Source organism: Littorina saxatilis, linkage group LG6 (genome assembly GCF_037325665.1).
Source record: "Littorina saxatilis isolate snail1 linkage group LG6, US_GU_Lsax_2.0, whole genome shotgun sequence".
Classification (NCBI taxonomy): domain Eukaryota; kingdom Metazoa; phylum Mollusca; class Gastropoda; order Littorinimorpha; family Littorinidae; genus Littorina; species Littorina saxatilis.
In genome coordinates, this window is record NC_090250.1 from 35962897 (window position 1) to 35981254 (window position 18358).

General features: G+C 40.9%; 1 protein-coding gene across 2 annotated transcripts in view; it reads left to right on the forward strand.

The window, feature by feature from the left end:
• Positions 1-18358, forward strand: part of LOC138969120 (transient receptor potential cation channel subfamily M member-like 2) — a 128882-nt gene extending 110524 nt beyond the window's left edge. Inside the window, exons 25-33 of one of the 2 annotated variants that reach the window (XR_011456378.1) lie at positions 948-1087; positions 3416-3540; positions 4298-4392; positions 5082-5285; positions 6520-6727; positions 10229-10348; positions 10750-10953; positions 11446-16640; positions 16721-18358. Coding sequence is in view for 1 of the 2 variants with exons in the window: in XM_070341829.1 (XP_070197930.1) it covers positions 948-1087; positions 3416-3540; positions 4298-4392; positions 5082-5285; positions 6520-6727; positions 10229-10348; positions 10750-10953; positions 11446-11547 (1198 nt within the window). In the remaining variant the exon portion in view is untranslated. Of the gene's footprint in view, positions 1-947; positions 1088-3415; positions 3541-4297; positions 4393-5081; positions 5286-6519; positions 6728-10228; positions 10349-10749; positions 10954-11445 lie in introns of both variants that reach the window. The other variant, XM_070341829.1, reaches the window with a different exon arrangement.

Consider the following 18358-nt stretch of genomic DNA (forward strand, 5'->3'; position numbering starts at 1 on the left):
TTTAAAAATATTTTTTTTTATACAATTTTCAGATTTTTAATGACCAAAGTCATTAATTAATTTTTAAGCCACCAAGCTGAAATGCAATACCAAAGTCCGGCCTTCGTCGAAGATTACTTTGCCAAAATTTCAATCAATTTGATTGAAAAATGAGGGTGTGACAGTGCCGCCTCAACTTTTACAAAAAGCCGGATATGACGTCATCAAAGGTATTTATCGAAAAAAAGAAAAAAACGTCCGGGGATATCATTCCCAGGAACTCTCATGTCAAATTTCATAAAGATCGGTCCAGTAGTTTGGTCTGAATCGCTCTACACACACACACGCACAGACAGACAGACAGACAGACAGACACGCACGCACGCACACACACATACACACACACATACACACACATACACATACTCACACACAAACGCACACACACACACACACACACACACACACACACACACACACACACACACACACACACACACACACACACACACATGCACACACACACACATACACCACGACCCTCGTCTTGATTCCCCCTCTATGTTAAAACATTTAGTCAAAACTTGACTAAATGTAAAAAGAGAGAGATGGGGACAGAGACACACACACACAGACAAAATGTGTGTGTGTGTGTATAGTGCAAATGGAGGCTGCTGGTGTGTGCCTGTTGATAGGTTTACAGAGTGATATCTGGCTACAGTGCAGGCTTTAGCTTGACTTGAGTGCATAAGCTTTAAAAGTACAATGGAACACCGTTAGATTGCTGCGAGGTGTGCAACAAGGGCACAGCCGTATGCCAATATGTTGCATTTAGCCGTGGACCTCTGCGCACCATCTGCAGCACACTGTTCAGTTTGCAGTGAGGTTGCTGCGAGTTTGCAGCGACCTTGCGGCAACCTTTTAATTTTTGTAAGGGAATAAGGAAGATGTTATTTGTTTTGTGCCAGCCTGAGCCAGTTACTGGAAGAGATGGAGCAGCAAAGAGTCCTGACACGGCACCTCAACGACCGCATGGTTCAGCTGGAGAGCAACTTTACCAACAGCTGTGTTCTGCTGGAAGAAATCAAGCACATGATCAAGAGGCTCGGTGAGTACAGAGGCAGAGGTAATTGCTTTGATCTGACAATCAAATCAAATCAAATTAACTTTATTATCTCACATGGAGAAATTGCAGTGGTGGTGCATGTCACATAAAGACAAACGAAACGCTACAACATTAGCTGAATCATAACTGTAGAATGTGACAGCGCAAGAGAAAAAGGGGCATATTGGAATATTTTTCACAAAATTAGTTTAAGCTTGACCCACCTCGCAGTGTACCTTGCCCACTAATGAGAGGAACTAGAGAACTAAATGTGAAGTAAATGTTTTTCACTAAGTCAGTAATTTAAAGAGTCAGATAAAGAGTCACGTACAGTTCAAATATTGTTGGTACTCTTGCAATTTGTGGCAGGAGGTATGAATATATACCCCTTACTGTTTTGCCCAGAGGTACGTTGCTTACAAATAATTTGAAGATGTGGAGCACTGTATAGGGTTATCCTGAACACAAAATGTGTGGGGGGGGGGGGGGGGGGGCAGACCCTTGAACACAGATGCTATATCTGTTATTTGGGGGTGGGGTGGGGGGTTACATGTATCATGAACACAGACCTGTTTACCCTCCCGGATTGTCCGGAATTATTACGGATTTGGGGTTTAAATTCCGGTATTACGGAATACTACCGAAAATTCCGGAAATTCCTGTCGAGAGAACCTTTTTCTTGCGTGGAAATTCGAAGTCGAAATTGTGGTAGTCACCAAGACTGTGATTTCAAGGCTGACCGAAACAGCCTTTTCTGCGCATGTGCACAGCAAGGTATTTGTCGGATTCCGTGGATTTGAGATCGACATTGGTCCGAAAGGTAATATAGGGCCGATCTCTGTGGGGACGAAATGCCAACCAAAAAAGCGAAAGTTGTACAGAAATATCGGCAAAACTATTAAGTCAAGTGGCGGTGTCTGGTGAAGTTTAAGAAGAGCGAACCACATTCATTTTGGTGATCAACTTGAGATCAGTGCAACAACAAAGCTAGTCAGTTACGAGTCACGTCGCGGCACGTGTCCCGAGGTCAGACGCAGCATTAGTTTTAACAAAATGCAGTACACAAATGAACATGGAAACAAACAAAAACACGAAATTATGTTTGGCAAAACATGAGCCTGCTTCGCATCGAGTTTATTTGACCTAGGTCTCTACTTCCACAGAATCTCTCAGACCTGCGAACCGATCTCTCACTACGGTCAGTCGCGCCAGAGACATAGATGCAGGTCGAGTATGGTCGCGCTCATCAGTTACTTGGCTGTTGCCGAAATTCAAGTCTTTCTGAGTCTAAAACTGATCTCCATTAATATTTCTCCAATATAGCAAAGATCACAGTTCTTTGAATCGAAAAACTTACAACAAAATGTTTAAATGAAATAAACGAATCGGTCCTCTAAAATTAAAGGTAGCTTCTGGAGAGAGTTATTATGACTGGTTTTAATGCAGGATGTCTGATGTGACAGAATGTAAGGTGGTTTTGTTCACATGCATCTTCAAGTGACTGTAAATAGTCCAGGGGTGGGGGTGGGGGATGTTACAGGGGATGTCAAAAAAGCAAAAAAACAACAACAAAAATTCAGTCTGTGGGAAAAAAACTAAAGACAGTTTCTGTCTGTGAAATTGTTGTTGTTGTCTGGAGCAGATATCAATGAAGATAAATTGCCATTATTTAATACTGACTTTAAAAGAAATAATGAGTGGCTGCTGACACCAATTTATCATGTTTAAAATCAAGGATAAACTACAAATTGTTTATAAAATAGCTAAAATTCTTCAGCCAGACCCCCCCCCCCAACCCCTGGACCGCAGGTTGTACACCCCCCCCCCCCCCTCTAGCTCTCTTGCTCCGCCCCTGAATACTGTGGTGTTGTTGTTTTTTTAGATAAAGTAAACTTGTCTTAGTTAACTTGCATATTATATATCAGGTGTCGTGTGTTTGTGTGTGTGTGTGTCATCGAGCTTCTGTGTGTGTAGTACTATACTGTTAACCAAGGTTATCAATTTTGTACTTGTTTTGCATGGTAGCGCGCAAATAAACGTGTCGCTTAATCGTTTTCGAGCTGGTTTATGGTTGATAAAAAAGATTACTCAAAGATGCCTCAAATTACGGAAAAGTACCAGCTGCATTCCTGATTTTCATTTTGGGGGGTAAACAGGTCTGTGAACACTAAGTGTGTGTGTGCGTGTTTGTCTGCACATGTGTGTGTGTGTGGATGCGTGTGTGCGGATGTCTGTGCTTGTCACAGACCGGCATCACATATGCTTCATCTGTTATTTTATATGGTGGTACATGTAACATCAACACAAAGTGTATGTGTTTGTTTGTGGCAGACCCGGCAACACAGACGCTGCATCATGAAACCAAAAAGCTCATTCACGTCTTCGCTCGCCAGTCTCCATACAAAGGCACCCTCATTTGCCGTTTCCCTGTCTTCGACAAATATGTTCCTTGGGAGGTAAGATATGCAAGATGTCTGGGTGACATTTTACTTGCTTGCTTATACGGCCAATCACCCCTCATGGTGATAGTCCGGCTGAGGGGAAGGTGGAGGATCTTTTTTATTTTATTTGTTATTAATCAAACAACTTGTGTATAGTGCTTAAGAAACAATTGACAAGTGGCTCTATCCCATCTCTCCCCTTTCCCCGTCGCGATATAAACTTCGTGGTTGAAAACGACGTAAATACCAAATAAAGAAAGAAATAGTGCTTAAGAAGAAAAGTTGTTCAAAATGTTTAGTACTATCTTTTCTTAAAATGATTTGTTTGTGGATTATTTGTCTCACTGAAAACAAGGGTATTCCCTCCTTCACAACCCATGCAAACCGGACACAGTTATTTCAGAGCAATGTCTATTGCAGAAACTTTTGTGGCGACTTTTGTGCATTATCATAAGAAAATTAATTTTAGCCACAACATCCCTGTGTTCATGTTTTCGTCATTACTTTAATTTCACTAGCTGTAGTACTTATGTTGGTTTTTTTGTTGTTGTCGGATTTTGGTGTTGCTCTTTTTTTGTTTTCGTTTTTGGTTGTCGGATTTTGGTGTTGCTCTTTTTTTGTTTTCGGTTTTTTGTTGTTGTCGGATTTTGGTGTTGCTCTTTTTTTGTTTTCGTTTTTGGTGTGTTTTTTGTTAACCTTTTTTTGTTTCTTTATATTGTTTATGCGTTTATCTAAAAACAATATTGAAGATGTCTTTCGCTGTTCTCCTCAGGTTCCATATGACCAGTATGATCCTGGTTTGTACACAAAACCCGTGGAGAAGTTTCCTGAGGAGCTGAGGATTTTTGTGGACCCAGATGTCTTAGAGTAAGGCAAAGCTGATCCTTTTAGGGAGAAAAACTGAAATTGACTTTAGTGTCACTTTGTACACTTTTTTGTTAGAGATATATAAAATGTCTGTTTGTGCGTCGGAATGTATACACATTGTATGCACACATTTTACAAACCTGCATCTGCACAAGTGTGCTGATTTGAGTGTAAATATGCATGCCTTTATTAGTACATGAACAAGCGCACTACACGCACACGCATGCACACAAGCACACATACATACACATACACACACACACACACACACACACACAAACACAAACACACACACTCTCTCTCTCTCACTCTCTCTCTCACTCTCTCTCTCTCTCTCTCTCTCTCTCTCTCTCACTCTCTCACTCTCTCTCTGACTCTCTCTGACTCTCTCTCTGACTCTCTCTCTCTCTCTCTCTCTCACTCTCGCTCTGACTCGCTCTGACTCTCTCTCTCTCTCTCTCTCTCTCTCTCTCTCTCTCTCTCTCTCTCTCTCTCTCTCTCTCTCTCTCTCTCTCTCTCTCAGAAACTTATGCAGACTTTACACACACATGTAAGTTTGCATGTACATACCATACACAAGCTTGCATGCAAGTACGCATGTAAATGCACACTCCCTCTTTCCACCTCTGTCGCTTTCCTTCTCCCTGTGTCTCAAACGTACCACTAATAACTTTTGCACCTATTTTCAGAATCCGTGTTGAACAGAGCAGGAGACAAGGCCTGCAACCAGAGGAGCAAGAGGATTTGCCTGCCTTGCAAGAATTCAATCCCATGTACAACTCGGTTATGTCATGTACTATCAACGGCGTCCACCTTGAGGTTGACCGAACGTCATGGATCAGCATCGACAACCAGCCCCTCAGATACAAACTAGACACCTTGTCTATACCCATGTGAGTGTTGCTGGTGCTGATGAAAAAGAATGTATACACATTGTATGCACACATTTTACAAACCTGCATCTGCACATGGGTGCTGATTTGAGTGTAGATATGCATGCCTTTATACATACATGAACAAGCGCATGCACACATGCATATGCATGCATGTACGCACGCGCACACACACACAAAAAGAGACAGCTTACTGCCATACTTGTCAAAAATCTTGAAAATGTTGGCCTTTTGACCAATTTTGCACAAGCTGATCTTTTATTTTTGAGTCACTTGAGAAAAAGTGACTCTATGTAATCGGTCAGTGTTAGTCTGTCCGGCCGGCCGGCCGTCCGTAGACACCACCTTAACGTTGGACTTTTCTCGGAAACTATCAAAGCGATCGGGCTCATATTTTGTTTAGTCGTGACCTCCAATGACCTCTACACTTTAACGATGGTTTCGTTGACCTTTGACCTTTTTCAAGGTCACAGGTCAGCGTCAAAGGAAAAATTAGACATTTTATATCTTTTCTCGGAAACTATCAAAGCGATCGGGCTCATATTTTGTTTAGTCGTGACCTCCAATGACCTCTACACTTTAACGATGGTTTCGTTGACCTTTGACCTTTTTCAAGGTCACAGGTCAGCGTCAAAGGAAAAATTAGACATTTTATATCTTTGACAAAGTTCATCGGATGTGATTGAAACTTTGTAGGATTATTCTTTACATCAAAGTATTTACATCTGTAGCCTTTTACGAACGTTATCAGAAAAACAAGGGAGATAACTAGCCTTTTCTGTTCGGCAACACACAACTTAACGTTGGGCTTTTCTCGGAAACTATAAAAGTGACCGGGCTCAAATTTTATGTGAACGTGACTCATTGTGTTGTGAATAGCAATTTCTTCCTGTCCATCTGATGCCTCATATAATATTCAGAACTGCGAAAGTGACTCGATCGAGCGTTTGCTCTTCTTGTTTTTATAGTATCTGAACCTTTCGTGATTGCTGCAAAATTTAGTGTGATTTTAAGGATAACATTCACTTTCATTTCCCTGTTTTGTGTGTGTGTTGAGATGGGAGAGCAGGGACCACTGGGTCTTTACTGGGACCATTGCCGCTGCAGGTGGAAAGTACAGAGGCTTATGTCTTCTTTTATCCTTTCAGCTTCTTTTGAATAGAATGTAGCAAAGAGAAGACAGCTTGTTTGCTTAAAAAACAATACTGATCAAGATTGCCTTTCAACCTTGCAGGAACCCTCTGGGCCGAACTGGGCTCCGCGGTCGAGGTAGGCTGTGGCGGTTCGGACCCAACCACAGGATCTCAGCGGTGGTCACTCGCTGGCGACGGAGGTACTCTCCCCTGGGCTATCCCATGGATCACATGCTGGTGGATGGCAAACGCGTGCTGGAGTGTATCATCGTCACGCGCAGCGACACTGGAGAACTGACACTGCCTGGGGTAGGTTTGGTTAAGAGGAAGGAAAGGGGAAAAGTGTGTGTGTGCGTGTGTATGGCAAGTGAGTGCAGGGGTGCGTTGCCTAGAGCTAACAATCTGTTCGCGCAGAGACAAAAAGTTTTCATGTTGTAGGCAACGCTATGTTCGCGGCGAACTGTCCTACCCTCTCTACCTACTTTCAACTAAATGGACCCGTCTCTTCGCTGACGGCCGAGTCCATGCATGCATATTGGGGGCGATCATGCAAGCAGTCGCTTTGTACTTGGAACAGCATTGGCCCTCAGGATATCTGTGTGAGTGTGTGTGTTTCGTTCCCCACGTGGAGAAGCAGGGGCTTTCCTTTTTGACTCACATGCGAAGCAAAAGTGAGTCTATGTACTCACCCGAGTCGTCCGTCCGTCCGTCCGGCCGGCCGGCCGGAAAACTTTAACGTTGGATATTTCTTGGACACTATTCAGTCTATCAGTACCAAATTTGGCAAGATGGTGTATGATGACAAGGCCCCAAAAAACATACATAGCATCTTGACCTTGCTTCAAGGTCAAGGTCGCAGGGGCCATAAATGTTGTCTAAAAAACAGCTATTTTTCCCATTTTCTCTGAAGTTTTTGAGATTGAATACCTCACCTATATATGATATATAGGGCAAAGTAAGCCCCATCTTTTGATACCAGTTTGGTTTACCTTGCTTCAAGGTCAAGGTCACAGGAGCTCTTCAAAGTTGGATTGTATACATATTTTGAAGTGACCTTGACCCTGAACTATGGAAGATAACTGTTTCAAACTTAAAAATTATGTGGGGCACATGTTATGCTTTCATCATGAGACACATTTGGTCACATATGATCAAGGTCAAGGTCACTTTGACCCTTATGAAATGTGACCAAAATAAGGTAGTGAACCACTAAAAGTGACCATATCTCATGGTAGAAAGGGCCAATAAGCACCATTGTACTTCCTATGTCTTGAATTAACAGCTTTGTGTTGCACGACCTTGGATGACCTTGACCTTGGGTCAAGGTCACATGTATTTTGGTAGGAAAAATGTGTAAAGCAGTTCTTAGTGTATGATGTCATTGCTAGGTTTAGTCAAGGTCATGTAAAGGTCAAGGTCAAGCATGTGAGTCGTATGGGCTTTGCCCTTCTTGTTTTTTTTGTGCTCAGAATCACAGTTTGATTTCTTGTTGATTCCGTGAAAAAGTGTTGTGGTCTTCATGTCAGTCAATAAAGGTTGATTAATGGTGAAGGCTTAGGAGTAAATAGCCCGTGTGCGCTCTCTCTCTCTCTCTCTCTCTCTCTCTCTCTCTCTCTTTCTCTCTTTCTCTCTCTCTCTCTCTCTCTCTCTCTCTCTCTCTCCCCGTGTCTCTGTCTCTATCTTTCTCTCTCTGTCCGTCTGTTTGTCTCTCCCTCCCTTTCTCTCTCTTTGTCGCTCTCTCTCTATCTCTCTCTCTCGCCCCCCTCTCCCTCTCTCCCGCCCCCCCCCCCCCCTCTTTCTTGCCCCCTCTCTCCCTTCCGCACACATACACGCATAAACACACACACACACACATATGTTTACATACACACATGCACACGCGCGCACTCACTCACATTAACATACACAAACACACATAAACACAAACACATACACACACACACATCCACTCACATACACACGCGCAAACAAGCAAATACACCCACACACTTCATTGCACGGAGATATGAAGGTGGGGAAGGGGGGAGAGAGAGAGAAAAAGAGAGAGAGAGAGACTGAGACAGAGAGAGTGACAGAGAGAGAGAGACAGTGAGAGAAGTAAAGAGAAAGAGAGAGAGGGGAGACACACGGACAGAGAGACATATAGAATATGTGTGTGTGAGAGAGAGAGAGAGAGAGAGCTCTTTCCCTCAGTATGCCTCATCACAATAACCCGCACATGTCACTATCTGCAGGCATTCTTCTCGCTCTGACTTTTTGTGGACGTCAGCCTTTTCAATCTTAAGTCCGATCTTGTGAAAAAAAGCAGATAACGCGACATTGCAGCAAATACAAATTGACACACAAAACCACAGGTCAAACAACTAAACAAAGCAAAGAATGACACACAACTACACACACACACACACACACACACACACACACACACACACGCACGCGTGCGCGCACACGCACACACACACACTAAAAAAAGCTTACACACATACACACACACACATACACACACAGACGCACACATACAAACACACACAAGTGCGTGCGCTCATACAAATATAAACACACACACACACACACACACACACACACACACACACACACACACACATACACATACACAAATAAACATGCACAAGCACACATACACACACACACACACACTCACACTCACATGCGCACAGGCAAACAAGCAAATACACCCACACACTTCATTGCACGGAAATATGAAGGTTGGGGGGGGGGGAGAGAGAGAGAGAGAGAGAGTGGCAGAGAGAGACAGAGAGAGAGAGAGGGGGAGAGAGAAAGAGAAACAGAGAGAGAGAGAGGGGGAGACAGAGAGACAGACGAACATAAAGAATGTGTGTGTGTGTGTGTGAGAGAGAGAGAGAGAGACAGAGAGACAGAGAGAGAGAGGAGGGAGGGAAAAGAGAGCGAAAGAGAGAGAGAAAGAGAGCAAACAAGTCGCGTAAGGCGAAATAACAAAATTTAGTCAAGCTGTCAAACTCAAGAATGAAACTGAACGCACTGCATTTTTTTTTTACCAAGACCGCATACTCGTAGGGGTGGGGTGGGGTGGGGTGGGGGGTGGGGAGGGGGGGGGGCTGGGGAAGAAAAAGAAAGAAAGAATGAGAAAGAGAGAGACAGAGACGTAGACAGAGAGACAGGCACAGGGAGAGCGAGACAGAGAAAGAGAGAGAGAGCACGCAAAACAGAGAGAGAGAGACTGGGATAGAGAGAAAGAGAGAGAGAGAGTCAAACAGCAAGCTCAGTACAGCTAGTGCAATAGTTTCTGGCGTGCCACCTCTCAGGTACGTTACAGAATGCTCGTCACAAACTCCCGTTGCCTAGACCATTCTCGGCGAGCGGTCGTCTTTGTTACGCTTCAGTGACCCCAGACAATGGTACTCGAGCGAGCGATACGACAAAACTATGCGTTGCCTAGAAAACGTTGAAAACGTTCTGTTACGGTCTGCCTAAGTAACGCACCTCTGGTGTGTATCTGCTGTCATCAGCAAGCAGACCAACACTGGGAAACTGACAATACCTGGGGTAGGTTTGCTGTAAGGGTTTGAAATGCCAGAAGAGGTTTTGATAAAGGAGACTGAGTGGAGCTTAAGGATGAGAGTGGGACAAAGAGCAAGCATGTGTGTCCATTTATGACAAAGAGAATTAGGTCAATGTACTTGTGAATCTTTGGTTTTGTCTATGATTAAAACTTTCCAGAAACTATAAACTTTATTGTTTTTTCTATGTGTGACACTGATAATTTAACATGTGTATGAGTGGTAAGACTTTCTGTGTATGTGCGCACAGGGCAACGTATACGGCAAAACGACAGCATACAGCGTGATGTGTGAGGAGTTCCTGACCAGCGTCTTCCTGGAGGAGGAGGTGGAGGGGAGTCTCAAGCTGGACCAGGACAACATGATCAGCGTAAGTGTAGCCACATTTCATTTGTTATTGGTTTCACTCTGTCTATTTGTTTGGTTGTCTGTCTATACTTCTGTCCACACTTGGATCTCTTGTGTTTAAGGGCTTAAGCTGAAATTTGATGTGTACTATGGCAGGGGGGATACAAGGTGGTAGCCCAAAAAAAAGGTTACTACTTTTAATAGAAGAGGGGATACAACGGTATCTAATGTCTAATGTGTACAGTATGCATGAGCTGTTGTGGATCCAAACAAAGAACAATAACCCTACTGTATTCAAATTAATTCTGTCCCCTGAATAAATCTGAAAGCGAACCTGCAGAAGGTGTCCTGACCTCCTGAGATCACTGCTTGTTTTTTTTGTTTTGTTTTTAAATTTCATGATCTCATGTGGGTATTTTGCAGTACTTTGCCCAGTTTGCTCGTGCATCAGGGACCCCGCACTTGCAGGATCCACGAGATGACATGGCGTTGGCAGGGTTTTCTGCAGCCATCCTGTACCGAGGTTACATTGATGACACAGCCAACACCGACAATGCCTGGCGAGAGGCTGAAGTGTGGAACTTCCACTATGACCTCAACGACATGTTTGACGAAAAGATCAAGGAGGTGAGGAATTTGCAGGGTTCGCATATATATATACAAAAAAACAAAAACAAAAAAAACGTTGCCATCGACTCATCTTAAGATTGTGGTTCATTTTAAATCTTGAAAGCTAATGGAAGCTTAGTGGTCATTTTTTGTTTTGATGTCTGTGTTTGAGTTTGTACTTTAACCAGCGGACAGCAGAGGAATGGTTATGTAGACTTTTACAGCTAGACGAATTACAGAGACTATGCACACACACATGCATGCATGCACGCGCGCGCGCACATACACACACACACACACACACGCCCACACACTTACTCATAAACTTCTTGTTTTCTCTAATTCTCAAACTCTCACTTGAATAAAGAGAGATGATACTTATGTAGTGTTTGCATCATGTTTGTTTTTTTGAAATTATTTGTTCTCATATTTTTTTGTTTTTTTCTTCTTCAGTTGAAAAAGATGTCACCCGATATGTTTTGTAACCATACTGTGTGTTTCCTTTTTCAGCGGGAAAAGATGTGGCGAGAGATCACTCCATTCATGCGTCTCTACGGCAACCAAGACACGATCGTGATGGAAGCAGCTCGCCTTCACAACGCCTACCATTGAATGTCTGCTGTTGTGAGAATCTGGGCTAGACTTACAACAGCTTGTGCCACAGATTACCCCGTTTATGTGTCTTTTGCAAGCAAGATATAATCATGACGCTTTCTGTGGAAATAATGCTACATTTGTTGTAACCTGGGCCACAGAGAACCCAGGTGTTCATGTTTCTCTGTGGCAACCACGACAAGATCCTGATAGTTGTCTTCACAGAGCATATTATTGAATCTCTGCCGATGAGGAATTTTTTATACCGTACTTGTACTACACACTTACTTCCATGTGGAAAATGTTTGAAGTCAGCAGTCTACTCACTTCATTCTACAGGATCAGTTCTGCAGTTACTGCCATGAGAGGTCACCATCATTCTAGAGGATCAGTTCTGCAGTTACTGCCATGAGAGGTCACCCAAAGAATCTCCACATTGCAGGTCTATCTTCGTAACATGGACACTTACCATAATTAAAGGAAAGGTGATGGAAGAGAAGATGCCGTGGTGTTTACATGAAGCATATATCAGTGCAATCATCGTTGCTAATCTGGTTCTTGTGGAGTATATTGCTGCGTCCAGTTTGTGTCACTGTGTGCTTTGATTGCTGTATTTGTTTCTACTCGTCTGATCATGTTTTCCCCCTGATGTTCATGGCGTTTAACATTCACTTTGTGACTGGTATAGATGCTAGAGATGTCTAAGCCTGAATTGTCTTCAAAGTCAGAAAAGCTTTCTGGCCGCTTCATGGTTGTTGTTTTTGTGTGTGTGGTTTTTTGGAATGAATTTGTTCCTGGTTGCTGCTTAGATGTAACTCTGTGATGGATTTTCACGAAGCCAGCTTGTTGGGGAAAAAAGAGTATCATAGATGATAGTTTTGAGTTTTACTGTGCTTTCTTGAAAAGAACTGAACATTTGCATACTTTATCACTCAGACTGCGTGATTTACAAGATTGTGTTTATGTATGCATTTCCATATCAAATTACATGTTTTCCTGTTTACCTCATTATCAGATTATGTATCCGCAGTTTTTGTTCATAAAGGTCAACAAAATAATATCTGTTCAACCATATCTGTTCAATCATATCTGTTCAACCAGATCTGTTCAACCAGATGTGTTGATGTTAAGTACGTGTATGGTGTTAATCTTTTTTCTAGTCTCAATTCCGAGACATGGGTAATCATATTTAGTGGATATTCTCACATGCCATACTTTATACACAAGGTAATGAAATAAATGATCTAGTCAGGGATAATAATCTTACACATAACACAATATATGTGTACAAGTTTTTTTCTTCTTCTTTCCATTCAATCAGAGTTGCTGTTTGATGTTGAAAACTTACACACAACTTTTCTTCTTTTTCTCCACTGGGTCTGATGTTTCACGTTGAAGACCAACATTCTATTCTCTACCAGCTGCCATGAAGCCAGGCAAATTTCTCATGATGCTTACATTTGAAAAATGTTATCTTCGTATAATATATACATGTATGATTTAGTACTTTTTCTGTAATGTTATGATTATCTGACAACATTACAATTTTATGTATGCTTTGTTCCATTTTGATGAATATGATAATAATACGCAATGTTTTGATGAATATTTGACATTGAATGGACCACACCTGCATGTCCATCGTCTCAGCCTTTACTAGACTTGACTATGATGTTTAAATTTAGTTACCACTGCTAGTGAATATACCTCTCTTCAGTGCACGCTTTCAGGTAAATAGAACACGCTTGTGGTTAACATATGTTACAGAAAATAATTTTTTTATGTTGCGTTTGGCGAAGGTGAACTGTATGAGGATTTGCTCTTGTTAAAAATTCAGCGTTTTGTAAAGCAATTTTGTACAACATAATTGTTACACCGTTTTTAGTAAGATCTTCTTCCTCTTCGTTCATGGGCTGAACCTCCCACGTACACTTGTGTTTTTGCACGAGTGGCTTTTTATGTGTATGACTGTTTTTACCCCGCCATTTAGGCAGCCATACACTGCTTTCGGAGGAGTAAGATCATTTTGTTAAGAAAGATCAATCCTTGAAAATATGTACTCAGTTAAGATATTTCAAGGTATATTTAAAGGGCAATTGTTTGTTGATCATTTTTGGTGTGGTTTTGGTCATGTCTGCCTATATTCATGCACTTATTAAGGTGATGGTCAACTGAATGCTTGCGACCACCAGTTTATAAGGACCACATTTGGTTGGTTCCTTGGATGGTCGTCATAGACAGGTTTGCCTGTAACTGTATGTGGTTATACCAACCATTTAGGCCATCAGTCCCTCCGGGCTTCCATCGGCACAGGTTGCACGTTATTTTTTGCACTCACAGTGCATAATTTTCTTGTGAAAATATTTACACAGCAAAGGAAACAAAACTGAACACTGAGCATTTTTAACGCACACCTGGGCGTTTAAAGTGTCTACTGCTGCTAGTTGTGTGACATTTCTGAACTTAAATTTTTTGATGTACTGGAACAGACTGTTCTGCTAAGCAAAAAAGATATTCAAGTTTATTATAGATAAATATTATGGATGTTAGGATGCTTAGCCTTTTTTTTTCCAATTTATATAAGTTGAAAATATTGTTTTGCGCGTGCCTCTGTAGTGTATTTTTGTTAGTTTAGACTTTTTTCTTTTCATGAAATTTTTTATTTTATTTTTTTTAGCGAAGATATTGGTTTGCCGTTGTATGGGGATTTTGAGTGCCTTTTGTGTGCACATGCTGAAAGCGCTCAGGGAAGAATAAATCATTTTTGATGCAAAGCAGAAGGATTAATGACTAGATCTGATTACGCAAATGTTCCAAGAATTTATTTTTATGTACAGAATAGTAGGGATGACACATTACATGTAAATATGTTGGCATGTTAGTAAGGGAGAACATGTTATTGTTTAATTGTCTTGCGGAGCATCCACATGCGTTCTATATTTGAATGTCAGAGAGACATTGGATAGCTAAATGTAAAGTTTTGTATGCTAAAATGTAGCCACCTTTTAAAAGAAATGTTGATATGATGTGTCCAGTAATCATGAAGTTCTTGCTGCAAGGGTCTTGCATGCTGAAATTTGTAGAACATCAAAATTGTTTTATCATAATAAATACTATAAAAAAAAAATGGTTTGTTACACTTTTGCTTTTCCTTTTTGTAACATTCTTAAGTGTACATGTACTATGAATGTTGTTGAATTGTTTATCTGCTGCGACCGTCATGTTCCAGATTCTATTTCACTTTTTGTGCCATAAAGAGCTAATTGAGTCATTACAGTGGAACCCCCCTTTTAAGACCCCCCCCCCCCCCCCCCCCAACATTTAAGACTTCCTCCATTTTAAGACCTTCATAGCTTTTTCTGTTCATGAAGCTCTGTAAAGTTACCCCCATTTTAAGACTACCTCCGTTTAAAGTCCTGATTTTTTCAGATTTTTGAAGGTCATAAAAGGGGGGTTTCACTGTATTTGTTTGGCATTTTTGATATAGCAGATACCCCCTTAGAATTATGCTCCTAGTCCTATGTTCATGTCAGTTTTATTTTTAGGTGCTACATTTACCATTTGTTGAGTTTTTATTTTTATTTTTATTTAAATGCCTGTGAACCCTATGATCTGTCTTTTGGACTTTTTGTATCTTTATCTTGTATGAAACTTATGTGAATGTAATTTGTTTTCTTTTAATAGTGTGCTGATATTTTAAAAGTGTTTTGATGCCCCAAGTGCATACACAATTTATTTTCCAGAATGTCACCTTCTTTGTGTTCTCAAGCTTTTACCTGTGTTTTTCTGAGACTCTTCTTCTTCTCGTCTTCTTCGTTCATGATCTGAAACTCCCACATTCACTCATGTTTTTGCACGAGTGGATTTTGATGTGTATGACCGTTTTTACCCCGCCATTTAGGCAGCATACGCGGATTTCGGTGGATCTGAGACTATTGAATCATGACTTCTCCCCTCTTCTTTGTATGGAAGACATTCAGACTTCATTAATTTGTCTGCAGGTGATGGTTACAAATTAATCATCAGCTTAGCAGGTAGTGCAGAAGGTGAAGGTGTATTACAATTTTATGTATAAACAGAAGTTTCAAAATTAATTCATGATCATTATCTCGCTTGTGTCTTTCTAGCGAGCTTCGAGATCTGGACAATTTGTCAGATAAGTTTATTTTTCTGTATTATAAGTGTTTGTTTGTCTGTCCTTTTAAAAGATTGCTGGGTCGAAGATCACTTTTGTTTTGTTGATAAGTATAACGTTCCAATAGCATACATACCTTCCTTGTTTTTTTTATTCCAAAATGAACCGATTTTGTGTTGCCCTTTTGTGGAACAAGTGACTAAGTTATCAATATTAATATGTGTAAACTACAATTCCAAAATGAACAGATGATCATCCTACAATGATGTATTTTTTGTTCATATAACGCTGCTTTGAGTTTTGAATTTCACCTGTACATGTATATGATTACTACATACCCCTTGTGCTGTATGTAATACACATTCCATTGGGTATTTGCCGAACCAAACATCTATGCATTTAACCTTTTTCCCTCCATTCCCACAAAGCTGATGAATCTGAGCTATCGGTGTAAGCCTTACATTCTGAGCTCTTCATGTTATAAGATTTATATGCTACCTTTATTTTGTGGTAAAGGAATCGGTAATGATTGTCACAGCTTTTTGGTTTAGTTTATGGTATATGATATATAGGGCAAAGTAAGCCCCATCTTTTGATACCAGTTTGGTTTACCTTGCTTCAAGGTCAAGGTCACAGGAGCTCTTCAAAGCTGGATTGTATACATATTTTGAAGTGACCTTGACCCTGAACTATGGAAGATAACTGTTTCAAACTTAAAAATTATGTGGGGCACATGTTATGCTTTCATCATGAGACACATTTGGTCACATATGATCAAGGTCAAGGTCACTTTGACCCTTATGAAATGTGACCAAAATAAGGTAGTGAACCACTAAAAGTGACCATATCTCATGGTAGAAAGAGCCAATAAGCACCATTGTACTTCCTATGTCTTGAATTAACAGCTTTGTGTTGCATGACCTTGGATGACCTTGACCTTGGGTCAAGGTCACATGTATTTTGGTAGGAAAAATGTGTAAAGCAGTTCTTAGTGTATGATGTCATTGCTAGGTTTAGTTATTTGACCTTGACCCTGAAGGTCAAGGTCATGTCAAGGTCAAGCATGTGAGTCGTATGGGCTTTGCCCTTCTTGTTTGATAAATGTCTTTGATGACGTCATATCCGGCTTTTCGTGAAAGTTGAGGCGGCACTGTCACGCCCTCATTTTTTAACCAAATTGGTTGAAATTTTGGTCAAGTAATGTTCGACGAAGCCCGGACTTCGGTATTGCATTTCAGCTTGGTGGCTTAAAATTTAATTAATGACTTTGGTCATTAAAAATCTGAAAATTGTAAAAAAAAAAAATTTTTTTATAAAACTATCCAAATTTACGTTCATCTTATTCTCCATCATTTGGTGATTCCAAAAACATATACATATGTTATATTTGGATTAAAAACAAGCTCTGAAAATTAAATATATAAAAATTATTATCAAATTTTTTGTGTGAAATCAATTTAAAAACACTTTCATCTTATTCCTTGTCGGTTCCTGATTCCAAAAACATATAGATATGATATGTTTGGATTCAAAACACGCTCAGAAAGTTAAAACGAAGAGAGGTACAGAAAAGCGTGCTATCCTTCTCAGCGCAACTACTACCCCGCTCTTCTTGTCAATTTCACTGCCTTCGCCATGAGCGGTGGACTGACGATGCTACGGTCTTGCTGAAACATTGCATTGCGTTCAGTTTCATTCTGTGAGTTCGACAGCTACTTGACTAAATGTTGTATTTTCGCCTTACGCGACTTGTTAGTTTATATGATGCAGTTCAATCACAATTAGACAGGAGATCCAAAATGTACTTGTTTGAATGTGAATTGTCAGAATTCCCAAGCCGTGTAGGTCACAGAACAAAATTTTGAATTCCTCTCATTGTATTGTGTATGTTGACCTGACTTAACCCTGTTAAAACTCCGCGGATACCCTGGCAAGCCCAGTCTAAGAGTCCAGCACAAAGTCCAAGCGTAAAGGTTAAGAGTGAAGAGCGCTGCTGCTACGCGGGCGCAGGTAAATTACCAAGTGACCGGTCAACTGCTGGACAGTCAAATATATCTGACATCAGCTCACACAAAAATGCACCATAAAAAGCATGCAGGAAAGAACGCACGCTTCTTGACCGAGGGGTTGTGACTGGTGGTACCCACCAGCCACAGGCACAGTAAAACAAGTGTTTAAATTATATTTATACTAAATAACACAAAAACCGCCAAATTAAGGTCACTCTTTTAACACCATTGACTACTATTTCTTCTTCTTCTGCGTTCGTGGGCTGAAACTCCCACGTACACTCGTGTTTTTTTGCACGAGTGGAATTTTACGTGTATGACCGTTTTTTACCCCACCATTTAGGCAGCCATACGCCGTTTTCGGAGGAATTGACTACTATTGAACAAGAGAGATAATCAGCATTGTTTAATTGCTGTGATCAGATCCGAGTTTTGGCAAGTTACAGTGACAATAACAATAAACAAGTGAAGTGATTTCTTCACTAACGAATCTGAAGAGTTCTTGCAGGTATGATAGCTTATGAACCAGCAGGTATGGCTATTCCAGAGACAAGGAAAGTAGTGAAAGTCTTGAAACTATCTGCATATTGGTCATTGGTGTGTTCGTTCTGTTTCTTCTTTAAAAATGTAGTGTGGTGCTTGGTGCTTACAGTTCATTGAAATAAAATAATAATGATATACACAA